An 18,572-nucleotide genomic window follows, 5' to 3' on the forward strand; every position below is an offset into this window, starting at 1 on the left:
TTAAAGTAATGGGTTTGGAAATTGAAAAATGAAGTGTGCCTCTTTTTGCATTTTTTTCGCCGACCGAACGACAACATGGTTTTTAAGATTACTGCTCATTCTTCCTTGCCTATTTAGTGTCAATCACCTATAAAACTTTAACAGAGAAATAGACGCGAGACCTCATTCCTCCCCTTAATGTACATTCATAATAAGAAAAATGGACACATCAAATAGTATAACACAATCAAAACTTTATGGAGAAATGCATAAAATTGGTTCTCAGAAGTAACCATCAGAAGTAACCAGAAGTATCGATCAGAAGTAACCAAAATACAAATGTCTCACAGCTAAAGAAAATACTTTCGCAATTCTTTGAATTTGAAATTTGCAAAACAACAGCTCGAGGGGCTAGTTAGTGCTGCATAATACCCAGAAATGTGGCGCAACAAACACAAACACATGCGAAGAGACACAGCACATGCGCACACTTCCAACTGTAATATGGATCTGAACACTTCCTCTTCACCAGTCCTCTTCTTCTACACGCAAGTACATCTTCTCACTATCCTCTTCTTTGCCAAGGAGATAGTGCCACTTTTTCCCCGCAGAACATAAACATCGTCCAAGCATGGCAGTCACCAATTCTACACTCACGTACATCTCCATACCACTGCTTTGCCCAGCAACTAATCACGCTGGACAGTCGCCACCACATAGTCACATAGTGACTATGTGGTGGACTTTCCGGTTCTGTTGTTAATACCTCTGCTAAGTATATATACCCCATAGCCCTTCCAGTGGTTTCCTCTTATAACACCTGTGAAAAGAACAAGCAAACTATTACGGGCCAATTAGATTTATTGCTCTAATTTCTTGACAGTGGTACTTATGAAGTGCCTTTAAGGCTTCCCCGACACTCAGAATAATAGGCTTGTCTTCAGTGTTCTTTAGCAAGATGGGCAATATTGTAAAATGCCTCCAAACAGTCTTGGGGCGGGCTCGTGCTTACTTTAGAGTCTGGCATACGAATGTCGGTCCACTGAAGTGGTTTTCCTAGAAAGAGAAGGAACCAAACAAGTATTTTCTGTACTTGGTGATATTAAGCAGGCTAAATATCAAAATGTCACCCATAGGGCGCTAATAAAAGATGCACCGCATTTGGCTAAGTTGGCTAGAAGCCAAGTAGTGTGCAACAAGTCACGTTTCCTTTCGCCTTTGATTCAAAACTTGGATTTCAAGGTCAGCCACCAGGCGAAGATCGGCGAAAGCGGTGGCAGGGAACCATAGTGGTAGCTGGCTATAAAATTCTGCTACCGCTTGACGCACCTTAAGCACAGAAAGTGATAGCTGTGTAAACATTCGATTTTCTAGCCCCGGGATACTTGCTGACAGGTCTCGGCTTCTGCTCTCACAGGAAGTAGCGTTATGGCCAATTCACTTTACTATGACCTTTATCCTTTGCATTAAGTACAAGCTGCCAACCATCCGTGACCATGATGCTATTCTCTCCCAGTGACGCCGCGCATTTTGGCGTGCGTTTAATACTAAATGTTGATACCTGAAATACTAACCGATGAATACTTTCCGCTAAGGGTGCGTGACATGCCAGAATGCGAAGCGTTTTATACAGAACTCGAATGGCAGGCTGGGACAGGACAAGGGGTGCATCGGAGCAATGGATCAGCTAGGAGGGTTTTTAAGGGGAAAGACTATCTATGCTCATAAAATGAAGTCCCATGAGCAAGAATTTTGCGAGATGTGCGTGGCATCTGTGCGTCAGATGTTTGCGTGGGATCTGTGCATCGAATATGTGTGCTGATGTGTCACATGCCAATCATCCTGATTCCGTCATCAGAAAAATAGAAAAGATTTTCTCCATCTGGAATCGAACCTCCATTCATCGGATACCCAGCCGAGTCGCTTTAAACAACTGCGTCACGTCGGGATCGTGAAACGAAGATCATAATTTTCCGTGTCTACCACGAAATGATAGTAGCTATGACAATGACGCTGCAAATAATGATAATGACAATGATTACATTAGCAATGATACTGACGGTGCATTTAGTTGATAAAGATAATGGCAGAAAAGGTGATGCACCGTGTGTAGCAGCGACGTTCAGGCTTTTGCATTTCTTCAGTGTAGATTCCACAGTGCTCTCAGAATTTGTTGCGCGTTAGCATTCGTGGCATTCGCTGACGTAATGAGAGATGAAGCGGTATATACCCCGCCAGTAATAATGGGGACGAAGACGTGTATAAGTCTTGAACGCTCCGGCAGGCACAACTGAGGGTCGGTGTGAGCTGTCCCAAAGTGATGTCGAGGAATTACAAGCTGCCACAGCCACCCGTCGGGCAGGTAATTTCTGCGGTAAACATGCCTTCGCGGATGGTTTAATATCAGTCTTGGCAGCGCAAAGTCCGAGGGGAAGGAAACAGAGACGGTGTTATAAAATAGTGAGAAGGGAAGCGATTCAGTAGTCCTGCTTTATCTCATTCGATGTGTTTGCAATGTCCAAAAAAGATGAGTCACCGATAGTGACAGCTGTCGAACCAGAGTCACATTAGAGAGGTGACCTAATAAAAAAGCCGCGTCGGTATGCTTACGGCTAGGCCGGTAGGTAACTCTATTGCCATATTCTACTAAGCGGAGCACCCAGCGAGCAGGATGTCCGGATCTTTTTAAGCGAGGACATGGGCTAAAGTGCGTGGCGATCCATGACAAAAGAGAAGAGGCAGCCATATAGATAAAGGCGGAAGTTCCCTATGACCCAATTATCGCCAAGCACTCCCTTTTGTTACAGAGCAGTTCTTTTCTGCCTTTGTTAAAGTGCGGCTAGCATACGCAATAACGGAATCACCGAAGCCGGGCTTTCGTTATGTAAAAAAGAAAAAAAACGCGGAGGGCCACGCCATTACATCAGTGTGAAATTAGGTAGACTCCCCAGGTTCGAAATGGCGGAAAATCAGGAAGGAAACCAGGGGGCGCCGAAGCATCTAGAAGGCCTGAACACAGTCAGACGTCCAAGATAAAACAATAGCGGCACGGGCAAGGAGCTCAGTCAGCGTTCAAATTATTGTAGCAAAATTGCGGATGAAGCGACGAAGATAAAAACACAGCCCAATAAAACTACGTAGCTTTTTGAGTCCCATGTAGCACACAAAACTGGGCTCTTGTAGGTCTCTCTAGGGCAATCGGAGCGGGGGCAACCCTTTTAATAACTACGTCGGCCCCTATGGGCCATAGGTGAGGAAGCCCAAATGCGGGGTTTCCCTGTCAATCCTACGTGGCTACCATACGGGCCTCGCTTGGGCTACGGCTGCCCACAATTTTGCATCTAGCTTGCATTGGTCCCTTGTCGGGTAATTGAGGACAAGTGTAGCGTTAATGTGGGCTCCATATTAAAAACATACCATGGCAGCCCAAGTGGGGCCGCTCAACCAAACTGCTCGAGGTCCCATACTGGCTGTCGCGGAGCTGGAAATCTAGTGTGCCGATATCTGATCCGCAGGAGTGCCTTGTGGATTATTCGAAGGCAGCTGGAATAAGAATGAGGACTCTATGCAGGAAATACCTCGTCAAGCCCAATTGGCGTGGCTAGAAAACGGTCATGCCTACATGCTGACCACAACATTCCCTTGTAAGGCACATGAGAGCAGGCGTAGGAAAACCACCTCAAGTCTAATTGGGGCTGCCCATACGAAGACGAACATCGGCCGCGATGGGGCTGCAAAAGTGGGCGTGCCCATGTGCCACCCCCCTTTTTCCCATCTCGGCGTCTTGAGGGGAGACGATTTGCAAAAGTTGAGAGATATACTGAACGTTTCAGGAAACAATTATAAATATTCATAAAAATAGAATTTTTCAAATAACAATGATTTGCAGGGACAAGTTGTTAGGACCGTTGGGAAAATGTTGGCACAAATCTTGTGTCGTACAATTCATCAACTAAAACTTCCTTCTTAACTCTGTAATTATCGCTGTTCGGTGGGTAGCTTTAAGGAAAGTCCGAGCCAGTAAGCAAGGGTATTGCATATAAGTTTTTGAGACGAAGAAATACCCGATCCTCTTCAGTGCTGCAGTGGAAGAAAATCCGACGCTTTGTATGTACGATACCAAAACCAAGCGCGAGAGATTCTCAGGAAGCATGGTGTACACGTGATTTACGGCGATTATGCGTGCAGTGGCTATGGCGTTATAATATGTCTGTTGTAATGTGGCATATCATGTAATTTAATTTGCTCTGTCGCTGTCAGAATCAATGGCCATGAAATTAGCTATGACTGCAGGCTTTGTCTGGCACCGAGCTGTGAGACAAAAGAAATAATATGGAGCAGTGCCGATGCAATGTGAACTGAGCGCCGTGCCTAATGCACTCCTGAGTACTAGATATCGGCTCAATACCGGCCTCCTGGCGCGTCTTTGGCACTCAGTTCAGGCAATATTTGGCAGCGGCCGTCATCTATTCTCTGCTCCTTTTCCCTTCATACCATGGTGATTATAAGAGTGCCGCCATCTACGCCAAGTACGTCACACCCATGTCCTCTTCCCATGTCCCACGGCTCATTGGCGCAAGACAATCGCGCTTTAGAATGTTCCACGTGTGGAAGGTGGCGTCGCTTGCGGCTACCGCTCCGTTCGTAAATCGGTGTAACAGCAAAAGAAAGGGGCTGTTGAATACCGCATGTGAATGCCCCAAGCAATGCTTGGTTTAGCCATCTGTACCTGACACCCAGTTACGCATAGCAGTCACAGACTGGAGAATTCTGGCCTGGTGGTGGTGGTAGAAAACATTTATATAGGACAAATACAGGAGGTTATGCGTAAGCTGACCCTGAAGGGGCTAACCCTCACAAACACTAGGTGGAGGTCCCTAGTTCGGGACCCCAGTGGCGTCTGCCGCCGCTCGGGCTCGCCCGACTAAGGCCCGTTGGGCCTTCAGGTCGGAGCAGCCGAGCAGGGTCGCCTCCCAGTCCTCCCGGGTTAGGTTGGGGTGAGGGGGGATAGCCGGATTTGAGTTCTGGCCTGGGCCGCGAGCGTAACTCCAGCAAGCGAGAAAGCCGGAATAAACCGGGAAATGTGTATGCCGAAAGTGAAGTGGAGAAGCCGTAGCGCCCTGTCCCCCAGCTGCATCCCAAGTTTGCGGAGGTCTCGATGGGTTTACATATTAACAAGATAGTGTAGCAATGGTCGCTGCGACATTCGCTCTGTTGCGATTCTGTAGCTTCCTGTAAACAGGGCTTCAGTACCTGGCACAATAACCTGCTGTCAAAAGCGTTGAAACAAGGCGATGTTCCGTTCTTTCAAATAATTGTTTGTGAAGATATGAGTAGGCCGCCTAATAGTTTATAATAACAGGTGGAAAATTGTACATTGACCTCAATTCTTGGCAAGCAGTTTCGGCAGATACCTTAAAAAATGTTTGGCTTATATTTAAAACAAGCATTATTAAGTTCGCGAATGAAATACATTCACCAGCTCGCCCTTATCACGTCAGTAGACTGCGCTAAAATGTAGCAGCTATGAAAGGTAAAGTCCTAAGGAAAATATATCATATATCCGAACAATCATAGAAGGCGCGCATCATTAAGGAAACAGCGAGATAGCTGCCGAAGGTTGCCTACAATGTTTGAAAGCACTGGCAAGAAGGAAAATTTTTTTCTTCTGCTCACAGATCACTCCCTGAATGTGACAATAGTGTTCAAGAGGCAAAGCGACAAAGCCCCCCCCCCCCCCCAAAAAAAAAAAAACAAACAAACACCGCTGGTGGTACACCAGAGCTCATGAAAGAAATTATACTTCTTTGCTCTATGCGGATAGCGCTGAGAAGTTTGCTATAATATATTAAATGGAGCAAATTGCTGATATAGCAAGAATAGGAATAATTCGAAAACTACAATAATCACAAAACTAGAAACAAAACCAGTGGAAACGACAGAGGAACCGTAGTGGAGGGCTAGGGCTCCTCTTTGCACTTTCACTCCCATCTTCCTCCATTCCTTTGCGGTGTTTTTCAGGTGTCTAAATATTGTGTCAGGTACTGCTCCCATCCTTTCCTTTAAAGAAGAAAACTAACCAATTTAGTTTTTATAAATCTGAAATTCGTAATTCAGCTCTGTCCTGTGACCCTTTTTGATCGACATGGCTAGTTTAGTGGATTCAGGCATCTTGAGAGAGCATGGCATTCCTTTTAAATTCACCGCCATCGGAAAGCAAATTCAGCGTCTTAATGCTCAAAGACAGTAGAATAACCTAGTTTTGTTTTTTTTTGTACCGATGGATTATTTAGCATGTTAGTACTATACCGCTGTCAGCCGGATAGCAAGCCGTTTTATGTGTCGGTGTCAGAACTCCTAAACGTTTAGAAAGATATAAACTAAACATGACCGAATTGAGGCAAACCTACGTTTGGAACCCACGGCAAGACGAACAGAGGACCTTCGCTAGCCAGTACATCAGTATCGTATGCTATCACCGTATTTTTGCTTTACTAAACTATGCAATCGCCTTACCCGATCATCCAACCAGCGTACCAGCATCTCTGGCACTGTGCATTGAATGTAGTCGTCTCCACCAACTGCCATTCATGAGCAACGATAAAAAACACACAGCCTTTTCATTGCTTTTTTACGGTGCGTTAGGCAGCAGCATAATTTTGTGCTATGCTGGAAGTGGTGCTGCGTGGTCACCGATTTCGCCGGTCTTTACATAAAACCAGACCTCTAAACTCTGAGTTTGAGTGGAAAGCAAAGTAAAACGCAAAATTGTACCACCTTCTGCAAAGCGCCGCACAATTAAGGTAAATCGGCTTCATGTGTAACCACTTACTATTAGCGATTATATCAGTATTATATTTCTAATCATTATTTTACACGTGTACACGTCATTGAAGTGAAATACCTTTATCCTCGTCATTTCAACTGAGTAAGTGGTTGTAGCTAAACTAAACATGTTACTTATGTAATGCCTTCCTCACAAGCACCGTAAAGCCGCCTCTTGTCTGGCAGTAATAGGGATGTGATTGCGGCAGCCAATCATGGGTCGAAAGGCATGCAACCAAGCTTTTAGTTTGCTGAAAGTACGTCCATGTGGTATATGTACTCATGTAGTATATTTAAAATTAGCCTAGCCCCTACTTACTGCTTGTAACTTGATGTGCCGTTGCTATGAAGCACTCGTAAATGGACCGCATCGCGTCTAGACGTCATGCGCTTGGGATTTCATCTTAGTACGCTTGCCAGCAGGAATATTTCTGAACAATAGCATGTTTTATCTTTCTGACTCAAAAGAGTTAGCTGAAGACGACGCAAAAAACTACTTGAGCCAGTTAGCCTGTCGATGTTCTGTTATCTCCCGGATGCCACCTACAAAGCGCGCATAAAGATATGTAGAACCACAGGAATATCATATTTTGCATCGGAGGATTAACAAGCGGATTTTCCTTTAAAAGTAAAGTGCAGTGCATTGTGACTTCATAGAAATCAGTGCAAGGGTATTGGAGGACTCAGTGGAAACCTAACAGTTTAAAGGTAAAGTGCTGTATACGGCAATTTCCGAATGCAAGACAGGGACTGGGACAGCAGGAAGGAGAAAGCGCGGGGAGGCAGGAGGAATTTAGTATATATGCTGATGTGATATTGTCACGACTCAAGCCACAGAGAGCCGTGAAGGTACACATAGACGAAGACCCGAAGGTAAGGTCGGCTTCTAGCTCCGATAACAGTGTCCAGGATCAGCGCGCCTCTCAAGCCAACCGCTTCGTCGTTGTCGGTGCCAAGCACGGCATCCGCGCGGCGTTAGGCACGTGGCAATATTCCCCCCTGTTAAAGGAAAACATCGTTCCGATGACAAGGTGAGAGAAAAAAAATTAAGTGTGAGGTGAACTGTACAATAACTCAAGGTCTCACTTGCAGGAAGTGTCAATGTTACGAAACGCGACGTTGACCCAGCGCTCAGTCACACGAAAAGTACGGGTTTAAGTGCACCACATGCACAAATTCAGGCCGCTGACGCTGAACACTGACGGTCACACTTCCATCTGAAATGACTTCGTAATTAACGCTGTTTAAGCGGTGCAAGATTTTATAGGGTTCGAAATACCGATGGAGCAGTTTCTCGCACAAGCCTTTGTGCGCACGGGGGTCCACACCCACACTTGGTCCCCTGGTTCGTAGTGGACATCCCTGTGCCGAACGTTACAGTGTCGAGCGTCGGTGGCATGCTGCTCCTTGATCTGCAAGCGGGCCAGCTGACGGGTTTACTCTGCCTGTTCCGCGAAATGGGCAGCATCAGGTTCGACCGCTTAATCCCCGCACGGGAGCATCACGTCCAACATAGTGCGGGCCTCCCTGACATATACGAGATGGAACGGCGTGAACTTCGTAGTTTCCTCCAGCGCCGTATTGTAGGCATAGGTGACATACAGCAGGATCTCGTCCCACATTTTATGTTCAATGGCGACGTACATTGAAATCATGTCCACCAACGATTTGTTCAGTGGTTCCATTTGGCCATTTGTTTGTGGGTGATAGGCTGTTGTCGTGCGATGATCGGTATGGCTGAGAGTTAAGGTGTCCCGCAGTAGCCGAGCTGTAAATGCCTTGCCTCGGTCAGTAATAATGGTCGACGGTGTACCGTGTCTAAGTAGAATTTCATTCATAATGAAGTGAGCAATTTCCCCTGCAGTACCTCGGGCAAGGGCCTTTGTTTCAGCGTAGCGTGTCAGGTAGTCTGTGGCGACTACGATCCACTTGTTTCCGTTCGAGGATAAAGGAAATAGGCCTAAAAGGTCCATGCCCACTTGCTCAAATGGTGTGAGGGGTGGCTCGATAGATTGCAACATGCCGGATGGCTTGAGCACGGGTTTTTTTCGCCGCTGGCATTGTCGACAAGTCTGCACGTAACGTTTCACGCTCGGAGAAAGGTGGGGCCAGTAATAGTTCTACCGAACTTGGTTTAGGGTGCGTGTAAAGCCAAGATGACCGGAAGTAGGTTCGTCGTGGCAGGCCAGGAGGATTTCGTTCCTTAGAGCAGCCGATATGACTAGCAGGTATGTTTTTCCACTCGAAGTAGAATTCTTATAGAGTACCCTACTGCGGAGGCAGTACAATGACAGCCCCCGGGCAAGATACCGGGGTATTGTAGGGTGCCCACCTTCAAGATGGTCGATGATTAGTCGCAGCTCGGCGTAGGCACACTGTTTGGAAACGAGGTCGGGCGTAGTGACTGCTCCGAGGAAGCTATCGTCGTCGGTGGCATCTGACGAAAGAGGGTCGATGGGCGCGCGGAAGAGGCTATCAGCATCGGTATGCTTTCGGCCGGATTTATACATAACGTCGAAATCGAACTCCTGGAGGCGCAATTTCCAACGTGCCAAGCGGCCATAAGGATACTTTAAGTTTATCAGCCGACACAACGAGTGATGGTCACTGATAATACAAAACGGTCGGCCATAAAGGTACAGGCGGAACTTGGCAGCGGCCCATACTACTGTCAAACATTCTTTTTCAGTGGTGGAATAGTTGCACTCAAGAAGGGAAAGTGCACGACTGGCGTAGGATATTCCTTTCTCGACCCCGTCTTGGTACTGAACTAGAACGGCACCAAGGCCGGCGTTGCTCGCATCCGTGTGTAGCTCCGTGTCGGCATCATAATTGAAATGTGCCAGGATCGGGGGTGACTGGAGCCGGCATCGTAACTTGTCGAAAATCATCTGCTGCTCGGCGCCCCAGGAGAAGGATGCGTCACCTCGAGTCAGGAGTGTCAGACGGCTGGCCATCTGTGCAAAGTTTTTCATGAAGCGGCGATAATAGGAGCCCAGCCCCCAAAACCGTCGGACTGTTTTTTGTGGGCAGGGACGGGAAAAGCAGCAACGGCAGCAAGTTTCTCAGGGTCAGATCGGATGCCATCAGCACTCATGGTGTGCCCAAGAAACTTCCATTCTGTGAACCCGAAGTTGCACTTTTGAGGCTTGAGAGAAAGGTTGGCAGACCGGACAGCTTCGAGAACAGTTCTCAGGCGGCAGAGGTGTTCTGTGAACGTCGGCGAAAAGATTATCACGTCGTCGAGATAAACAAGGCATGTCTGCCACTTCAGACCTGTGAGCACAGTGTCCATCATCCGCTGGAAGATTGGAAGATGGCAGGAGAACAGCAGAGGCCGAATAGGAGGACGCGGAATAGGAGGACGCGGATCGACTACGAAAAAACTGCCACGAAGACAGTTTTTTCACGGTCCTTCTCATCAACTTTGATTTGCCAATAACCACTCTTGAGGTCAATCGAGGAGAAGCACTTGGCTTGGCGAAGTCGGTCGAGAGAGTAGTCGATCTATGGCAGCGGATAGACATCCTTCTTTGTCATACTGTTAAGCTTCCGGCACTCAACGCAGAAACGCAGTGTTCCGTCTTTCTTTTTGACAAGGACGACAGGGGACGGCCATGGGCTGCTTGACGGTTGAATGACGCCATCGGCAAGCATCTCTTTGACTTGCTGTTGGATAGCTTCTCTTTCCCGAGGAGACACATGATAGGTCTGCTGATGGATAGGTCGAGTGCCTTCATGCGTGATAATCCGATGTTTAATGACCGACATTTGCTGCACTTTATACGAAGACGTGAAGCACGCACGAAACCCCAGCAATAGATCCTGCAGTTGCCTCTTTTCAGCGGAGGAATGGCTAGAATTGATGTCGACAGCATGTAGGGCCTCATCCGGTTCGGTGCAAGGCGTAACTTCCTGGGAAGCAAAACATTCGGCGACTTCCTGCAGATGGTCGACGTAAGCGATTGCAGTGCCACGGAATAGATATCGATGTTCATTGGAGAAATTGGTGAAGAGCATCTCCGTCTCTCTGCCGCGAAAGAAACAAAGACCTCTTGCCACAGAAACTCCCACGGCGAATGAGAGGGAGACATTATGCTCAGCAACCCGGAAGCCGTGATGTGGCTCGTCGCAGGTACTTCTGGCGAGGATGCTGGCGCGTGGTGGAACTGTGAGGCTATTATCGGCGACTCGCTGCATGGAGTGGGACCCACAGTACTCATGCTTTTCGGTGGCCAGTTTAGAGGAAAACGTCCCCAAGTGATTAGGGAGATCTACAGTGGCGCCGTGCTCACGAAGGAAGTCGATATCAAGAATAACATCACGAGAGCATTCGTGTAGAACAAGAAACGTTGCGACAAATGTGTAGCCTCGCACCTTAACCCGAGCCGTACACATACCCAGTGGTGTAACCACATGTCCGCCTGCCGTACGTATGTCTGGTTCGTTCCATGGTGTCATCACTTTTCTCAGCGTCCTTGTAAGCCGCCCGCTAAGCATAGAATGATCGGCTCCCGTATCGACTAAACCACTTACCTTCTTCGTATTGATGATAACAGGGATGTCCAGGGAGACCTGGCCCTGACCAGGGCCTGTCGACGTGGGTTCGGAGTGAAGCGAGGGGTGCGACGCGAAATCTGGGGGCAGTTGGGTGGTCGGTGTCGGGGCGGTTCAATGTCGACGGCGGGTCGGAGTGAAGCGAGCGGTGCGGCGGCGGAAGCTGGGCGGCAGTTGTGTGGTCTGCGTTGGGGCGATTCAGTCGACACGGCGGTGATAACTGGTCGGCGATGCGGACGACGTCGGGGCGATCTGGTCTGTGCGGCGAAAACTGGACGAGAATTCGGCGTTCGACGTCGGGGCGAATCGAGTGGTGCGGCGGTGGAAGCTATGCGTTGAATCGGTGTGCGGCGGCCTCGCCCCCAAAGGTCACCGGAGCTAGTTTTCCCGACGAGGGCTCGAGGAACCACGGTGAGCAGCGGTATAACGTGGCCCAGAGGGCAAAGAGCTGCGTGGAGAAGGCGAGCGCGACACACGACGAGGAGAATGCGGCGGACTATGCTGGCGGGTGACGTACTCGGCGATGTCCTAAGGCCGCTGACCAGGTCGTGGATGAGGGCTGTGGGAATAAAATCCTCTCAGGCCCATCTGGCCATAAGGATACTGTCGGAAGAGGTGACCTGCCTCGCCACAGTGGTAGCATAGAGGGCGGTATCTGGAGCGCGCCGGATATCAGTCTTTCGGGGCGCCTGGCGCCGATCTGCCCCGACGGGCAGCGGATACGCAGCGTGTACAGCGACCTCAGGTGGATTGTAAGGCGAAGGAGTAGGAAGCAAGGCTGGGCGGTGTGTGACTTCAGCATACGTCATTGGCTGAGTGAGGCACGGGTGCGGCGGTTGAACGACTGCACTTATCGGTGGCGTAAGTGCATTTTGGATCTCTTCACGGATGACACTGGCCAGAGAAGCCTGACCAGGGGCAAATGTCCCGTGAAGTTGCTGCAGCTCCTCGCGAACTACGGTGCGGATGAGGGCGCGAATGGAGCTCAGGTTTGCCCCAGGATTGTAGTCGGTGCGATCTCTCGGCGGTAGTGTGGAGCGTACTGACTGCATTGCTGTTGTAGCAGTTTCTCCATAATCACAGCTTCGGTCAGAAACGTCGCAACGGTGGTGGGCTAGTTCCGCACGAGGCCAGAAAGAAGCTGATATTTGACGCCGGGCATCAGGTGCCGCACCTTTTCTTCACTCATGGACGGGTCGGCGCGATGGCAAAGTCGCATGACGTCTTCAACGTACATTGCGACCCCTTCGTTCGGACGCTGGACTCGAGAGGTCAAGGCACGCGCCACGTTTTCCCGGCGGTCACTGTTAGCGTACGTACCGAGGAGCTGGTTTCGGAAGGCCGGCCACGTAGAGAATGTGGCCTCGCGGTTCTCGAACCACGTCCGAGCAGCGTGTTCAAGGCTGAAGTCGACGCTTCGCATTTTTTCAGCGTCGTCCCAGCCGTAAATATTGCGACCCTTTCGTAGTGAGCTAACCAGTCCTCGATGTCTTCGAACTGCTCACCATGAAATGGCTTAAGGGTACGTGGGGTCTGAAGGATGAGACAACACGAAGGGGTGGAAGGGACAGTCGTGGTATGGGCGGGTGGGGTCGTGCCATAGCTAGGGTGGAAGTTAGGGGCTCTTCGTCAAGAGGGAAAGCCTCGGGGGCAAGCCTCGGAGCCGCCGGCTTGTACGATGAACAGGAGTGGTCACGAAAGGCGGCCACGTCGGGTCGTCCGCAGGAGAAGGGAGCATCGATGGGGCTTCCACCAGTGTCATGACTCAAGCCACAGGGAGCCGTGAAAGTACCCGTAGACGAAGACCCGTAAGTAAGGTCGGCTTCAAGCTCCGATAACAGTCTCCAGGAGCAGCGCGCCTCTCAAGCCAACAACCGCTTCATCTCGTCGGCCGCAAGCACGGCAGCCACGCGGCGCTAGGCACGTGGAAATATTAGACTTACAATAATGTCATTTTTCAAGCGCAGAAAGGGTTTGATAAGGTTATCTAAAAGTGACATAGATTTCTTTACTCCTCGTGAAGCACATGACCACACCACCTCAGATGCATACGCCCCTGCATTATTGTCGAGAAACGTACGTCTCTTACTGCTTTGGGCATAAGACTATATGCAGATGCCATCACGCAGGTGAGACATTTTCTCTAAGTGTCAAGCAGTATTGTATACGAAGTCTGAAAGCAATATCTACCATATAAATTCAAATGCGCATACTTACCATTGGCTTTCGAGAGTCCAACCATTAAGACCGATATCACGGCGCAGCCGGCGTCGCTGGTTAAATAGGCTAAGTCCTCTTGACTGTACCAACCTGAGAGGAATCATACCTTTGTTATGCGAAAAGAGGCCCATAGTATAAAAGAGCTAGGTGATCTGTGCACCGCAGCCCATCGATAGCTCTCTCCGGAAAAGAATGCGCCTATCTTGATTTGTGTTGATGGGGTTTTTATTGCGTGTGTGGTTGTGAGATTACTTTTTTCATCTCTCCTGTTTTTTCCTTGCCATAAATTCTTTGGTTCCTAGTCAGCGCATGTGTTTGTCATCTGTCCTGTCCCGTCTTAGTAGCGCTGTTTCTTTCCATTCGTGATCATGTGCCACCCAGCCCGTATTCACCATCTTCTTGTATGTATGTATATCTGAGAATATGGGTATGTGCGTTTGTGCGTCTTATGGTGGTCAACATCCTAAAGCGGCTCGGGCTATGACGAACGGCATAGTGAAGGTCTCCGGATGATTTCCACTTGTTTAAATGGCAGTGGCTACGTGCAGTGTACGGGCCTGTAATATTTCGGCGTCGGATTGCGGGGACCGCCGCAGCCGGGGGGAACCCGCGTCTTTCGAGGCAGTCTCCCAGCACCGTAATAACTGAGCGCGCACACATATGTGTGTGCAAGGGCGTGTGCGCGAGCAACATGGCATGTGCGGAATCTACACAACTTTGCCTCCATTAATGGTGTTTTAGGATTCTCTCTTAAAATACAAAATCTATTAAGTTGTTTACTGCATTGTGTTGATTCTCAGTGATGTCTTCAAGACGTTTAATCCGGACTTAAAGCTACGAAAAAAGGTGCACCAGAACAGCAAAGTCTGTAAATTATCCCTTCTGCGCATAAATTATGAATGACCACACCGAGTGCTTGAAAGACATGTTCCATGTGGCGGGGAACCATTCTTCATACTCAGGAGTGTTTGGTGTTCGAAGTCCAGATAAAACATGTGAAAGAGAGCCGCCCATAACGCGGTGCTTTCTGAGCAAACCACAATTCCTCTAAAATATTCTTTTAAATATAAACGTGCTAGAGGCGAATGAAATAATAAAGTTTCTTTAATTGATCGTATTTGGGAACTGGCGAAACATTATTTGGTATCGACTGATAATTTTCACTTTAATTTTTATGTAATGAATCTATGATACTCTTCATTAACACGACATTGTAGAAGATGCCAGCATTTATCTAAAAGCGATCGTTTTATTTGGTCTCTAAACTTAATTCGATGTCCATCAGAATACAAGGCACTCCATGCATGTGAGCATAAAATCTCGACAGCTGTGATGCGAAGTGACAGTGGATGTGGTCGGATGAATGAGCATTTAGTGTGGGATGGACTAAAAGGTCTTGCTGCCTACAAAACATGGCAGTATCTGAATTGTTAACAAATAAATAATAATATGCCTGAGGCAGGTAATGTTTAGCTGCAGACGTAGCAGAGCACTGATAAATAGGAGCGTTGTTAGACATCGCACGACCATAAAACCTCTAGTTGCTAGGAACTGAGCAATAGCGTAGCTCATGTGATATGGGAATCCAATCCGCAGAGAACATTGGATCCGAAATGCGATGATTTACGTTTAAGCCACACAGACATGCATGTAGGACTTTGTTATAGCTTCAATTTATATTTTTGGTTTTAATTTGGTTTGGGGTTTAACGGCGCAAATCGACTCAGGCTATGAGAAACGCCTTAGTGGAGGGCTCCGAAAATTTCAGCCACCTGGGTTTCCTTAACGTTGGTTGGTTTGGGGAGGTGTAACGTCCCAAAGCGACTTAGGCTATGAGAGACGCTAGGTTTCTTTAACTTGCACTGACATCGCACAACTCACGGGCGCCTTACTTTTCGCCTCCATCGAAAAGTGGTCACCAGGGCTAGGATTCGATCCCACGTCCCTGGGCACAGTAGTCGAGAGCTGTAACCATTGAGCCACCATGGAGGGACTTCATATATTTGCCATATGATCTTGAACGTTATGCAGTAGTTTACAACATAACGATTACGTGTGAGATAACAGATAACTTATGTATAGCATAGACAAACACTGAAATTTCAGTTTATGGTGCTCGGCTTTCGCGTATACTGGAGGAGGCAGCACTGAACAAATGGCGGTGTCAAGTTCGTCTGCCTCAATGGGAATTCGTCTTCGTTACCATGTTTTTGGAAGCGCTCTCGCCTGAATGGTACCCGTAGCTTTCGCTTTGCTCATGTAACCTTTAGCTGAAAGAGTGACTCATATGTTCTGTTTTTTTTTTTCTCCTCGAATAAACAGCTGTCATGCCTTATAATTGGTTTTATTTTGATGGTATGGAACCGCCATGAAGTGGACCGCCTTGGCTTGAACATATACGCTTTTTTCGTGAACAGATGTTGTGGTAGATCTTTTGAGGTAATGCATCTGCGAGATAGCAGCGCAGGAAACACCTGCTCCTTGTCTGCGGTTTGTAGCCGTAGGCGACTTAGCGATATTTCGAGAAGTAAACGCCGAAAACTCTTCTCGAGTCTCTTGGCATGTACGCTGATAGAAGTAAACGTGATTTTGCCCTAAGAAAATTCCTAATGGTGTGCTTGTTATTTGATAGACTTTATCTGCTTCTTGATGTGAAATAAAATCAGCGCTTTTAATGCTTCAGTATGGCTCAAAGTTCAATACGGGATCAAAAAGACGGCCGAAACTCTCTGTGCCACTTGACTTGTTTGGTTTGCGAACTGTTTTCTTATTTCAACTCCAGATGCCGGCACTACATTTTGCGTTTGGACGTTAACCCCAACAAACCAACCAACTTAATGTACCGGTGTGACACATAGAGTAACGTCTCGAAATTTTCTGGCGTTTATAGTGTGAAGTTCTCATCGTTATACTAATAGCCTCTAGTATTGGCAGAGACAAGGGGATACGTAGTGAAAAACAAGCTAAGTGCACGTATGGGTATTAAAAGATACAGAAAGGCAGCCGGCAGGGTGATGTCAATAATGCTGTCACTGAACTTTCGCCATTAATTTTTAATGAAACACCGTTAAGCATCCCCTACTCCAGAAAATAGGGTACTGATGGTGCGAGAGTAAAATCATTGTCGTTGCTGTGGTATATGATATTTTACAGATTACATGACTCGGCACTGACTGGTAGTAAGATTGTTTGACGTCTCGAAGGCGCCTGAGACGGCGGAAGTGGCAGCCGCTAAGGCATCGTCTTTGAGGTTGGAAGGCTAGATAGCAGGGCAGGCTTCCAGGAATCTTGGGCGGCGCGCGTACATGCCGCTTCATCAAAATAGGCACTTTCATTTATGCCGGGTGGTCTTTCAGCAGTGTTGTATTTTACGACTTTATTGCAGTTATCATATATATGTTCAAAATATTCAGTGCACAGCTTACATACTACTGATTATGCTAGTAGCTTAGATATCTACGTAAACTAGCATATCGCAATGATAGCCTCAGCAGGCAGCCACTAACGCAGTCCCCTCATACCAATAAACGTGATGCCTAAATGTTCTTCAATATTTAATTTTTGTTTCGCTGCGTACTGTATTTATACCGTTACTCTTTGCGGACACTGTTGGCTGCTAGAGGGAAAAGTGTGCCAAGCTATCAACTCACCTCCGTTATACTTTGAAATTAACAGTCCGTTATACGGGGTATGCTTTGAATCCATATTATCCCAATCAAAAAGTAGTCCTGTCAGGTTCTCTTGAGATTCTCTGCAGGCAAGATAATCAGTCAAAAACACGGCACATACTTCGAAAACTACATATACTCACACAGTGTTGTTTCTTAAGTATCTCGTGAAAGACACATTAGTTCCTTTGACATCCCAAATGTGGTCTCTTCGGCAAGTGACGTTTCCAGGTTCGGTTGTGTTGACAACCGAAATAGAATCGCCTGGCAAGAGGAGCTGCAATACGCATACCAGTTTTAATGTTGCAGAGGGGTACGTACCTGTACATTTATAGAAACTGCTAGTAATTACTATCTTGCTATTCATGTCCGGTAGATCGTGAAAGTGGCATATATTGTTCGACATGAACAGAGAAACGCTCGTTACAGTAGCCTTCAATATAAGGCAATGTCATCGGGCAGGAAATTTGGGCTTCATTGCTTATTATTGGTCTAGTTAGAACATTAGGAAAAATACGTTTTCTGTTTGCATTTAAAAAGAAAGGGTTAAAGACACCACAAACGTTTAAGCTCAAATCTTTTGTATTTGGAAATTTGTGCCATCTTTTTAGTCGGCCTTTAAAACACAGTCAGCGGGCGTAACGTTCTGAAGGATGTGTTATGTTTTTTGGAGAATTACGCCAAGAGTAAACTACTATCAACGTCCTGAATTTTATACTCCAATTTTGCGCTGAAATATGATGCTAAGTGCAAATAGAACTAAAAATAAATAAAACGGCCGACGTTGTGGAACAGTTGCTCCGTTCGTGTGGCTGTCCTTTTCGCCATTCATCGATTTACCATTCTCAGACGACCGGCCTAATTGAACGCACGAACCGTACTTTCAAGAACATGCTATCTATGTACCTTGATTCTAAGCACAAGAACTAGGACAGCGTCGTACCATTTGTCACGTACGCCTTTTATACCTCCCGCCAGGAGACTACTGGCTTCAGCCCATTCTTATTGTTTTACTCTCGTTCCCCACAACACACCCTGGGCACCTTCCTCCCCCTTCCTGGCGGTCCTGATAAAAATTCGTCTGTCGCGTAGACACTCCGACTTGCCGAGGAAGCCCGCCGCCTTGCCCGCCTTCCTATTTCTTCATCTCAGGATCGCTCAAAAGCACGGTACGACGCTCACCGCCATCACGTCACTTATCAACCTGGGGATTTATTCTTGCTGTGGCTGTCTGTCAAGAAGGGGGCTTGTCCGAAAAGTAGCTGTGCCACTATAATGGACCCTTTGTCGTCCTTGCCGAACTCAATTACCGCATCACGCGCC

At 47.6% G+C, this 18,572-nt stretch overlaps 1 protein-coding gene across 1 annotated transcript in view; it reads right to left on the minus strand.

Annotated features, from left to right (window-relative positions):
* Positions 1 to 831: 831 nt before the first annotated feature.
* Positions 832 to 18,572, minus strand: part of LOC146170771 (uncharacterized) — a 31,408-nt gene continuing 13,667 nt past the window's right edge. Inside the window, exons 2-5 of the mRNA XM_084586791.1 lie at positions 17,393 to 17,526; positions 17,232 to 17,332; positions 13,579 to 13,671; positions 832 to 1,035 (exon numbers count right to left, since the gene is read on the minus strand). Of these exons, the coding sequence (XP_084442917.1) occupies positions 920 to 1,035; positions 13,579 to 13,671; positions 17,232 to 17,332; positions 17,393 to 17,526 (444 nt within the window). The 3' untranslated portion in view covers positions 832 to 919. The remainder of the gene's footprint in view (positions 1,036 to 13,578; positions 13,672 to 17,231; positions 17,333 to 17,392; positions 17,527 to 18,572) is intronic.

Source organism: Amblyomma maculatum, unplaced genomic scaffold (genome assembly GCF_055883805.1).
Source record: "Amblyomma maculatum isolate TAMU_Amacu unplaced genomic scaffold, ASM5588380v1 scaffold_50, whole genome shotgun sequence".
Taxonomy (NCBI): Eukaryota; Metazoa; Arthropoda; class Arachnida; order Ixodida; family Ixodidae; genus Amblyomma; species Amblyomma maculatum.